Source organism: Melanostigma gelatinosum (genome assembly GCF_949748355.1).
Source record: "Melanostigma gelatinosum genome assembly, chromosome: 9".
In the NCBI taxonomy this organism is placed as follows: domain Eukaryota; kingdom Metazoa; phylum Chordata; class Actinopteri; order Perciformes; family Zoarcidae; genus Melanostigma; species Melanostigma gelatinosum.
This window is the reverse complement of record NC_136642.1, coordinates 405001-417680: the sequence shown is the minus strand read 5'-3', so window position 1 is coordinate 417680 and position 12680 is coordinate 405001. Positions and strand designations below refer to the sequence as shown.

The 12680-nt window shown below is 45.4% G+C and overlaps 1 protein-coding gene across 4 annotated transcripts in view; it reads right to left on the bottom strand.

The window, feature by feature from the left end:
• Nucleotides 1–3082: 3082 nt before the first annotated feature.
• The window catches only part of col6a4a (collagen, type VI, alpha 4a), a 55927-nt gene continuing 46329 nt past the window's right edge, over nt 3083–12680 (bottom strand). For 2 of the 4 annotated variants that reach the window (XM_079275805.1, XM_079275808.1), the window contains 10 exons: nt 12530–12592; nt 12126–12161; nt 12012–12048; nt 11911–11922; nt 10261–10754; nt 9421–9511; nt 6544–7197; nt 6369–6456; nt 6010–6170; nt 3083–4890 (listed from right to left, as the gene is read on the bottom strand). In XM_079275805.1, coding sequence (XP_079131931.1) covers nt 4715–4890; nt 6010–6170; nt 6369–6456; nt 6544–7197; nt 9421–9511; nt 10261–10754; nt 11911–11922; nt 12012–12048; nt 12126–12161; nt 12530–12592 — 1812 coding nt within the window. In that variant the 3' untranslated portion in view covers nt 3083–4714. The remainder of the gene's footprint in view (nt 4891–6009; nt 6171–6368; nt 6457–6543; nt 7198–9420; nt 9512–10260; nt 10755–11910; nt 11923–12011; nt 12049–12125; nt 12162–12529; nt 12593–12680) is intronic. The other 2 variants (XM_079275807.1, XM_079275806.1) reach the window with 2 other exon arrangements.

Below are 12680 nucleotides of genomic sequence, written 5' to 3'. Positions count from 1 at the left end.
ATCGTGATAATGACGAACGGTCGGCAAACAGTCGACAAAGTTCCGCATGCAGCGGACGTTAACTTAACCCAGCAACTCTGAACGGTAACGAAACTTAAACTGTAACGGAGGGAAAGACGCTGTAGACATCTGAACGCTAATTGGCTGAGAGTCCACACGTCAAATATGTTCTATTGCGAAGAAAACACTCCCCCCCCCCCCCCCCCCCCGAAAAACAACTCTACGGATCTACACGAATCACGTGGATGATATATTTTGATCCAAAATGGCGAGTTTTGCCGAAAAGCGACAAGTTTGCAGGTATTCCAGGTATTGCAGTATTGATGACATCACTGTCACAGTGATGTCATCAATACTTCATAACTATATCACATTTATTTACTGTCAAATGAAAACAAAACAACCGTCACAGATGAATCTGATTATCTTTTTATAAGATAAAATGATCTGTATATATATCAGTGCTGGGCAAGTTAACGCGTTATCGCATTCATTAATTAATGCCGACAATTATATTATCGCGCGTTAATGCAGTTTTTATTTTTATTAAGAGACATTTTTAACACAAGTACCAGGCAGCGAGCGGTGAACAGCTGTTTGTGTGGTCTCTTCTCCCTCACTCCTTCCTGAGACGCCCTCTTTGGTTTCAACACTGCACACACACGTTTCACCCACTTACCCACTCACCCACTCACTCACCCACTCACCCACCCACTCACCCACTCACTCACCCACTCACCCACTCACCCACTCACTCACCCACTCACCCACCCACCCACTCACTCACCCACCCACTCACTCACCCACCCACTCACTCACCCACCCACTCACTCACTCACCCACTCACTCACCCACCCACTCACCCACTCACCCACCCACTCACTCACCCACTCACCCACCCACCCACTCACCCACCCACTCAACTCACCCACTCACCCACTCACTCACTCACCCACCCACTCACCCACTCACCCACCCACTCACTCACTCACTCACTCACCCACTCACCCACTCACTCACCCACCCACTCACTCACTCACCCACCCACCCACTCACTCACTCACCCACTCACTCACCCACCCACCCACTCACTCACCCACCCACTCACCCACCCACTCAACTCACTCACTCACCCACCCACTCACCCACTCACTCACTCACCCACTCACTCACTCACCCACCCACCCACCCACCCACTCACTCACCCACCCACTCACCCACCCACCCACCCACTCACTCACCCACTCACCCACCCACTCACTCACCCACTCACCCACTCACCCACCCACTCACTCACCCACCCACCCACTCACTCACCCACCCACTCAACTCACCCACTCACCCACCCACTCACCCACTCACTCACTCACCCACCCACTCACCCACCCACCCACTCACCCACTCACTCACCCACCCACTCACCCACTCACCCACCCACTCACTCACCCACTCACCCACTCACCCACCCACTCACTCACCCACCCACCCACTCACTCACCCACCCACTCAACTCACCCACTCACCCACCCACTCACCCACTCACTCACTCACCCACCCACTCACCCACCCACTCACCCACCCACTCACTCACTCACCCACTCACTCACTCACCCACTCACCCACTCACTCACCCACTCACTCACCCACCCACCCACCCACTCACTCACTCACCCACTCACTCACTCACTCACCCACCCACCCACTCACTCACTCACCCACCCACTCACCCACCCACTCACCCACCCACCCACTCACTCACTCACTCACCCACCCACTCACTCACCCACCCACTCACCCACTCACTCACTCACTCACCCACCCACCCACCCACTCACTCACTCACCCACCCACTCACTCACCCACCCACTCACCCACCCACCCACTCACCCACTCACTCACCCACTCACCCACCCACTCACCCACTCACTCACTCACCCACCCACTCACCCACTCACCCACCCACTCACTCACTCACCCACTCACTCACTCACTCACTCACCCACTCACCCACTCACTCACTCACCCACCCACCCACCCACCCACTCACTCACTCACTCACCCACTCACTCACTCACTCACCCACCCACCCACTCACTCACTCACCCACCCACCCACTCACTCACTCACTCACCCACTCACCCACTCACTCACTCACTCAACCCACTCACTCACCCACCCACTCACTCACTCACCCACCCACTCACTCACCCACTCACTCACCCACTCACCCACTCACCCACTCACTCACCCACTCACCCACCCACTCACTCACCCACTCACTCACCCACCCACTCACCCACCCACTCACCCACTCACCCACTCACCCACTCACTCACCCACTCACCCACTCACTCACCCACTCACTCACTCACTCACCCACCCACTCACCCACTCACCCACTCTGCTGACATGACTGACTTCACATGTCACTGTTGGTTTATGTTTGTCTTTTACATTACTTTAAACTTAATAAATAATGAATCAACTGTTCCTTTGAATGCGTAACTTCTTTGTCATGGCCGTTCGGCCCGGTTTGTGACAACATATTGTTTGAGTTTTTAAAGTGTTTTGTTTGTAATATGTACAATAAGCATCATTTAGTATCACTACTGGGCATTTATCAAACAAAGAAAGAAGTCGGTTTCCAGTTTTCAAGGTGTATATTTCAAATTGCATCCATTACACACATGAAGATAAAGTTATGAACACCGGCTGAATATCTATGATCAGAATCATAGCTGGATAACTGCTGCTGTGTGAAGGGAATACTGCTGTTAAAATGAACCTTATTTGTTTACAGTGTTTGCAAATATTATTGCACTTTTGTTCATAGAGCAGTACTTAAAATAAAAGTGCACAATACACTACTTTTGAATTAATCATTGAACTTTGCCATAACAATGTGATTAAATATTTGAATCGTTGCCCAGCACTAATATTTTTATATAAAATCGTCTGCAAAGTGAGAACACAACGATCGGCTGCTGTAAAATAGTCTTTCTGCTCCGCTTAACATCATTAACACTAAACGGCTGCAGGTTTCTTCATCACCATGGACATCTGTCAACAAACAAACAGCAACTTTTCTTGAAGTCTTTATTGTGTTTTTCACATGAAGCGCCATTGGTCGGTTTGATAAACCAGTGATCTTTAGGTCAGACAGACACGGAGACATTTCAGACCTTTGAAGACTCAAACTGAGACTCAAGCTACTTCAGGTTCATATTAGTGGAACAAACTGAACCAGGTTCTGGTTGACCACCTAACCTCAGCAGCTCTAGTTCACTTTCATCCATGACAACATTATCTGGCTCTTATTTTCAAAGTTTGGGTCAGTTGAAGTCAGGAGACGAGTCTGAAGTCAGGAGACGAGTCTGAAGTCAGGGGACGAGTCTGAAGCCAGGAGACGAGTCTGAAGCCACGGGACGAGTCTGAAGTCAGGGGACGAGTCTGAAGCCAGGAGACGAGTCTGAAGCCACGGGACGAGTCTGAAGTCAGGAGACGAGTCTGAAGCCACGGGACGAGTCTGAAGTCAGGGGACGAGTCTGAAGCCAGGAGACGAGTCTGAAGTCAGGAGACGAGTCTGAAGTCAGGGGACGAGTCTGAAGTCGGGACGAGTCTGAAGTCGGGACGAGTCTGAAGTCGGGAGACGAGTCTGAAGTCAGGGGACGAGTCTGAAGTCGGGACGAGTCTGAAGTCGGGACGAGTCTGAAGTCGGGACGAGTCTGAAGTCGGGACGAGTCTGAAGTCAGGAGACGAGTCTGAAGTCAGGAGACGAGTCTGAAGTCAGGGGACGAGTCTGAAGTCGGGACGAGTCTGAAGCCAGGAGACGAGTCTGAAGTCAGGAGACGAGTCTGAAGTCAGGGGACGAGTCTGAAGCCAGGAGACGAGTCTGAAGTCAGGAGACGAGTCTGAAGTCAGGGGACGAGTCTGAAGCCAGGAGACGAGTCTGAAGCCAGGAGACGAGTCTGAAGCCAGACTTTGATGTTGACGTCTACCATCTACTACGATGACCAAACTGTGAAAGTAACACTCAGATGTTTGCTGGATTTCTGGAGGCTGAAGTACAAACACTTATTTGTAATAAAACGGTGCAATAAACGGTAAGAAATAACAGTTTCATATCTTACATCATAAACACTTTAAGAATTTGAGAGAATTCAAGACAATAAGGTTTTACAATAAAATGAACCGACCATCTTCACCTGTTACGTTCAAACATTTATGACGGTTACAGCTTTCACGTAAGAACACTTCAATGTTTCTAATTTCTGATTCTGTCAAACTTCTTCATAAAAACAGCTGAAAAGAAGTGAGCGTCCGTCATGTGGAACTAACGTCCATCAGAGTTTAGTGTTAAAAGAACAGAACAAACATGTTGAAGAGCGGGTTTTAAATCACGAATTGAGGGTTTTAAACTTAAAATCTTTTTATTATACCATATTTCTCTGCATTTGACCCATCCCTGTATACAGGGAGCAGCCCACTGCTCCCTGTATACAGGGAGCAGTGGGCTGCCTATGACAGGCACCCGGGGAGCCGTTCGGGGTTCAGTGTAGGGACATTTCGACACATGACATGAATCAGCCAAGGATCGAACCGTCAACCTTGCGGTGAATTGAGGGTTTTAAATCATGAATTAAGGCTTTTAAATCCTGGATAAGTCTCTTTGTTGCGTTTCCTTGAAGATGCAGACATTGGTGGTTTATCGTCCTCATCGACTCTTCGTCACACAGAGGTTCTCGCACTCCTCTTGAGTCTTGAAGCGGTTCTCGTTGCCGCCGCAGCCGCCGAACCAGAAGCGAGAACATTCCTTCTGCTGGCTGTCGAAGAACCACATCATGGTGTAGTTCTGACAGCTGCCTTGGTCCTGACTGAAGAGACAGCTGTCTGTAACAAGGACAGGTCATGTAGTTTATACAGGCGAGTATTCATGAGTTTATACAGGCGAGTATTCATGAGTTTATACAGGCGAGTATTCATTAGTTTATACAGGCGAGTAGTCATTAGTTTATACAGGCGAGTATTCATGAGTTTATACAGGCGAGTATTCGTGTAGTTTATACAGGCGAGTATTCGTGGAGTTTATACAGGCGAGTATTCGTGTAGTTTATACAGGCGAGTATACGTGTAGTTTATACTGTGGTTGGACTGTGGATGGACTGTGGATAGACTGTGGATGGACTGTGGATGGACTGTGGATGGACTGTGGTTGCTGTGTGGATGGACTGTGGATAGACTGTGGATGGACTGTGGATAGACTGTGGATGGACTGTGGATAGACTGTGGATGGACTGTGGATAGACTGTGGATGGACTGTGGATAGACTGTGGTTGGACTGTGGATAGACTGTGGATGGACTGTGGATAGACTGTGGATGGACTGTGGATAGACTGTGGATGGACTGTGGATAGACTGTGGATGGACTGTGGATAGACTGTGGATAGACTGTGGATGGACTGTGGATGGACTGTGGATAGACTGTGGATGGACTGTGGATAGACTGTGGATAGACTGTGGATGGACTGTGGATAGACTGTGGATGGACTGTGGATAGACTGTGGATGGACTGTGGATAGACTGTGGATGGACTGTGGATAGACTGTGGATGGACTGTGGATAGACTGTGGATGGACTGTGGATAGACTGTGGATGGACTGTGGATAGACTGTGGATAGACTGTGGATGGACTGTGGATGGACTGTGGATAGACTGTGGATGGACTGTGGATAGACTGTGGATGGACTGTGGATAGACTGTGGTTGGACTGTGGATGGACTGTGGATGGACTGTGGTTGGACTGTGGATGGACTGTGGATGGACTGTGGTTGCTGTGTGGATGGTCTGTGGATGGACTGTGGATGGACTGTGGTTGGACTGTGGTTGGACTGTGGATGGACTGTGGATGGATTGTGGTTGCTGTGTGGATGGTCTGTGGATGGACTGTGGATGCTGTGTGGATGGTCTGTGGATGGACTGTGGATGGACTGTGGTTGCTGTGTGGACTACCGTTGGACAGGGAAACAAATGTATGTCCGTCTCCTCTGGTCAGACTGTCGGTCATGTCCAGCTGGCCGGTCTGAGCTCGTCCTCCCGTCTGCTCTTGAAACCTCTCCTCCTTCTCCCCGAAATGTTCCTCGTCCTTCGCTGCCGTCCCCTGACTGGACGCACTATATCAGTTAGTATTAGTCTTTACAGTCCTGTGCTGTCTCTCTTATAACTGATGCTGTTAAAGCTTTCTTAAACTCTACGGCTGAAACTAAACATCATCTTAATGGACCTTAAAAATCATTTATACGTTACAGAGTTATCAAAACATCTGCAGATTAACGGACTTTTGTTTTTCTATCATCACGGTCACATGTTACCTGTTTATGAATATAGCTCCTTCAGTTGGTTCTGTAAGCTGGTCACAAGTCCGTTTTAAAGGAGGAGGAGGATACGTGTTCATTCCCTCTGAAATAAACACCAATACAATGAAACGATGAGAAGAAATGAATGAAAAGTTGGTATCTAGATGACAAACTGTGGGTCTGGTCTTACTGTTGAGGGCGGAGAGGAAGACTCTGAAGAAGCGCTGGGCGTATCCCTGCTCCTCAGCCTTCAGACTGCCCATGTGGATCAGGTGCTGCTGAACCGGTGGACTGGCCAGCTCCTCCACCTGCGTCCGGTCGTAGCGATCGCCGACCGTCACCACGAACAGCGCTGCCCCCTCACACTTGGCCTTCTGGGAGATGTAGCGCAGCTTGGCTCGGTCCTCGTGAGCCGTCTGGGTGCCCACCACGGTCAGCAGCACCTTCCTCCTCCGGGGCTGGCCGGCCTTCAGGAGCACCTCCTTCAGCGTGAACTCCAGCGCCCGTCCCAATGCCGACGATCCGCCCTGCTGCGTCATGTTCCGGATCAGGTGGTTCCTCATCAGGGCGCTGGTCTGGTAGGTCCCGAGGCCAAACCCTACCTTGGTATCCCGGGTGCCGCTCTGTTGGACCACGGCCACCCGGGCCTGGTTGCCGGCCCTGCGGGGCTGCGGGCTCACGACCAGCTGTTCCACCACAGAGCCCAGTAGCTGCTGGACGCCGGCGTACTCGTCCGCCTGCACCTCCCTGGAGCTGTCCACCACCATGACCAGGTCCATGTCCACCTCCTGAGGCTGCACCGGTTCCTGGATGAAGGCGCACTGCTCCGAGCGCTGGCAGGGGTCTGAAGAAACAAGAACCAGTTCTCATCCAAAAACCTGATAAATGTTTGCTGACCACAATACAATAAACATTCTCGTCTTTGTGTCAAGTAGTTATGAGAGTTCTGAAGTGCTCGTTAAATAGTCTCAAACCAGACTAGCACCACGTCACCGGCTTCAAGAGGGTTAAACTGTGATGAGTCCAGTTGATGTTCGAGGTGTTCTAACTCTAGATTAATCTTGTGTTTCTACTGTCAAGTCATTCCAGCTTGTTCTAGGCTGCTTTTATTGTGAAACTCTTGAAACAGGAAGCTTCAAGATGATTTGACTAACCCTTCTTCTTCTGTTGCTCAGAGGATCTTTGTCTCTTTGAACATAGTTTAGTTAGAGCGTCTGTTGAACTAAAGAGATTAGTTAGAACGTCTACTGAACTAAAGAGTTTAGTTAGAACGTCTACTGAACTAAAGAGTTTAGTTAGAGCGTCTGTTGAACCAAAGAGATTAGTTAGAACGTCTACTGAACTAAAAAGTTCAGTTAGTACGTCTTCTGAACTGAAGAGATTAGTTAGAACGTCAACTGAACTAAAGAGATTAGTTAGAACGTCTGCTGAACGAAAGAGTTTAGTTAGAACGCCTTCTGAACTAAAGAGTTCAGTTAGAACGTCTTCTGAACTAAAGAGTTTCGTTAGAACGTCTACTGAACTAAAGAGTTTCGTTAGAACGTCTACTGAACTAAAGAGTTTAGTTAGAACGTCTTCTGAACTAAAGAGTTTAGTTAGAACATCTTCTGAACTCAAGAGTTCAGTTAGAACATCTTCTGAACTCAAGAGTTTAGTTAGAACGTCTACTGAACTAAAGAGTTTAGTTAGAACGCCTGCTGAACTAAAGAGTTTAGTTAGAACGTCTTCTGAACTAAAGAGTTTCGTTAGAACGTCTACTGAACTAAAGAGTTTAGTTAGAACGTCTTCTGAACTAAAGAGTTTCGTTAGAACGTCTACTGAACTAAAGAGTTTCGTTAGAACGTCTACTGAACTAAAGAGTTTAGTTAGAACGCCTGCTGAACTAAAGAGTTTAGTTAGAACGCCTGCTGAACTAAAGAGTTTAGTTAGAACGTCTTCTGAACTAAAGAGTTTCGTTAGAACGTCTACTGAACTAAAGAGTTTAGTTAGAACGTCTACTGAACTAAAGAGTTTAGTTAGAACGCCTGCTGAACTAAAGAGTTTAGTTAGAACGTCTTCTGAACTAAAGAGTTTCGTTAGAACGTCTACTGAACTAAAGAGTTTAGTTAGAACGTCTACTGAACTAAAGAGTTTAGTTAGAACGTCTTCTGAACTCAAGAGTTTAGTTAGAACGTCTTCTGAACTAAAGAGTTTCGTTAGAACGTCTACTGAACTAAAGAGTTTAGTTAGAACGCCTGCTGAACTAAAGAGTTTAGTTAGAACGTCTTCTGAACTAAAGAGTTTCGTTAGAACGTCTACTGAACTAAAGAGTTTAGTTAGAACGTCTACTGAACTAAAGAGTTTAGTTAGAACGCCTGCTGAACTAAAGAGTTCAGTTAGAACGTCTTCTGAACTAAAGAGTTTCGTTAGAACATCTACTGAACTAAAGAGTTTAGTTAGAACGCCTGCTGAACTAAAGAGTTTAGTTAGAACGTCTTCTGAACTAAAGTGTTTCGTTAGAACGTCTACTGAACTAAAGAGTTTAGTTAGAACGTCTTCTGAACTAAAGAGTTTCGTTAGAACGTCTACTGAACTAAAGAGTTTAGTTAGAACGTCTTCTGAACTAAAGAGTTTCGTTAGAACGTCTACTGAACTAAAGAGTTTAGTTAGAAAGCCTGCTGAACTAAAGAGTTTAGTTAGAACGTCTTGTGAACTAAAGAGTTTAGTTAGAACGTCTACTGAACTAAAGAGTTTAGTTAGAACGTCTTCTGAACTAAAGAGTTTAGTGAGAGCGTCTTCTGAACTAAAGAGTTTAGTGAGAGCGTCTTCTGAACTAAAGAACATCGGTTAGTGAAGAACACGTTCTACTTTTACTTATGTAGACTTGTCCTCTCTCGTCTGATGGACGGTTCAATAGTAGTGTACCTGCTTTCATGCTAACAGACTGATGCTAATGCTAACAACCCTCGTGATGTAGAAGATGTAAAGAAACAGACTTGTTCCTTCATTACAGAGCTGGAGAGTCGTAATGATATGAGCCTGTTTTCACATTGTAGTAAATGATGATGAACATGACGCTTCATCTCACCGTAGCAGACCGCACAGCTCTGGACTTTCTTCAGGTCAGCAGCCATGTTTTTACCCAGAACGGTGAAGATGGAGCGTCCCGAGTCGTCGACCTGAGGAGACACATGATAATAATAATACTCATAATAACAATGTTATCAATAATAATGATAATAACAACAATAAAGACAATAAAAACAATCATAATTACAATAGTAATAATGATAATAATTATAATAATTACAATAATCATAACAATAATAATAATAACAATAATGTTATCAATAATAATGTTAATAACAATAATGAAGACAATAAAAACAATAATCATAATTACAATAGTAATTATGATAATAATTACAATACTCATAATAATAATAATAATAATAACAATAATATTATTATTGTTACAATTATAATTATTATTATAATAATTATTATAATAATTACAATAATAATAATAATAATCATAACTTATTATTATTATGATAATAATAATATAATTATAGTAATACTGACAATAAGATGAACAATAATAATACAAATAATTATAAGAATAATAAAAACAATAATAATAAGAATGATAACTAACAAACAATGACTTCTAATTTTACGAAAGAGCTGTCGGCAAGTTTTATTTATTTATTACATTTAATTAGTTTATTTTCTTTGTGACGTTCCTTTTTAAGAGTTACGTTATTTTTGTTTTGTACTGTGCTAAAAATGTGAGAACTAGACAAAATATAAATCATACAAATATAAAATAATAGTGAGTGTGACGATTATCAGGACGTTCAGTTTGAGTAAGAGACGAATAAAAGAAAGAGACAGGACTTTATTTCTATGGAGAGCTCAAACCGACCTGCAGGGCTCGACCGACAGCCGGAGCGTTCTTCAGAGATATGACTGCTGGGACGATGCCGAGGGCTCGGTACTCCATCACGGCGGTGATGATGTCATTAACGTCCTGTGACGGCCCGTTAGAGAGGAAGACCGCCACCTTCCTCATCATCACTCCCGCTCGGACGCGCTTGAAGACGTTCTGACCCACGAAGCGCATGGCGGCCCCCAGCTGGCGCCGGTTGGACGTCCTCTCCAGGGCGATGTTCTTCACGGACTCGATCAGCTCAGTCTTGCGGCGGTAGTCCTGGAAGCGGATCAGGTACTTGGTGTAGGCGCTGTAACCCACCACGGCCACGCGAGCGCCCGTCGGACAGTTGCTCTCTGAGACGGTGACGTCCTCCAGCAGGGACAAGAGGACGGAGCGCTGCCTCTCGAAGGCTGCCGGGGTCACGTCCTCTGACATGTCCAGACCCAACACCAGCTCGGTGGGGTAGGCCGGGCACTCGGACTGACCTGAACACCAACAAAGAAGAGTTCATGTTGAGGAGAAGAAAGTGAAGCTAAGGCCCCATCACTGTCCATACTGAGAAACTCAGATGGGTTGTCCCACGGTCCAACCGTCTCCCTCATAGACTTAATGCCGACATCCTGTTGGTGTTGTTTCCTAAACCTAACTGTTGGTGTTGTTCCCTAAACCTAACTATTGGTGTTGTTCCCTAAACCTAACTGTTGGTGTTGTTCCCTAAACCTAACTGTTGGCTTTGTTCCCTAAACCTAACTGTTGGCTTTGCTCCCTAAACCTAACTGTTGGTTTGCTCCCTAAACCTAACTGTTGGTTTGCTCCCTAAATTTAACTGTTGGTTGTTCCCTAAACCTAACTGTTGGCTTTGTTCCCTAAACCTAACTGTTGGCTTTGTTCCCTAAACCTAACTGTTGGTGTTGTTCCCTAAACCTAACTGTTGGTTTGCTCCCTAAACCTAACTGTTGGTTGTTCCCTAAACCTAACTTTTGGCTTTGTTCCCTAAACCTAACTGTTGGCTTTGTTCCCTAAACCTAACTGTTGGTGTTGTTCCCTAAACCTAACTGTTGGTGTTGTTCCCTAAACCTAACTGTTGGCTTTGTTCCCTAAACCTAACTGTTGGCTTTGCTCCCTAAACCTAACTGTTGGTGTTGTTCCCTAAACCTAACTGTTGGTTTGCTCCCTAAACCTAACTGTTGGTTTGCTCCCTAAACCTAACTGTTGGTTGTTCCCTAAACCTAACTGTTGGCTTTGTTCCCTAAACCTAACTGTTGGCTTTGTTCCCTAAACCTAACTGTTGGCTTTGTTCCCTAAACCTAACTGTTGGCTTTGTTCCCTAAACCTAACTGTTGGCTTTGTTCCCTAAATCTAACTGTTGGTTTTTTCCCTAAACCTAACTGTTGACTTGCTCCCTAAACCTAACTTTCGTTTTTATCATAATTGTGAACACATTGTGATGACTAACCACACTAAGCTGCTAGAGGCGGCAGATAAACGCAGATATGGAACCTCCTCTAACGTTCTGTGACGGTGATTCACTTTTTATTATATTTTTATAGCTTCTGTAACCTTCGTCTTGATGTGATGATGAAGATTTGTGCTGTACTCACCAGACCTCTGCTAAGCTTTAGTTAGAATGGAGATACGTACCGAGGGAACACGCTGTGGAGGAAGAGTAAACATTACTTATGATATGATTAAAAACAATGAAAACAGAACATTTAGCTTCTCATTGTTCTCCGTTGACTCACCACAGTTGTCTTTGATGTAGGTGATCAGCTGACACTCCTAAAAACACAGAAGACGTCCTGAATAAAGACTCACGGTGAAATGTTTCATGTCCTGTAACTTTAAGGGGGACTTACAGTCATGGCTTTTCCTCCAGGAAGACCTCTGGGGCCCTGGAAGAGTTGAAGAAGAGACAACATTAACCTCTTAAATCTCTTCATATGGTTCATAAATATATAACTTATTATATCACGGATAGTTCAGGACTTAAGGTGGTCTGTCACATATATATATCCTCCTTAAGGTGGTATTGCAGCTAATGATTTCATGAATAATTCATCTTCAAATTATTATTAATTGTGAAAAACAGCCATGATTTTTTCCCAAAGCCAAGGTGACGTCTTAAAATGTCTTGTTTTCAAAAACCCAAAATATTTTAAATGATGTAAAAGAAAGAGAAGCATTTAATCCTCACAAGCTTTGACTTGTTTGCTTAAAAAGTAACTAAAACACATGACGCTGATGATGAAGACAGACTCACCCTGTAGCCTGGATGTCCCGGTTCTCCAGACACGCCTGATTCTCCCGACCTGCCTGAGTTCCCCTGCAGAGATCAGATGCAACAAACAGATGACGAATGAAGCAAACACATCATGTTTGTGTTGTTCCATTATATGTTAGCTGTTAGCCAA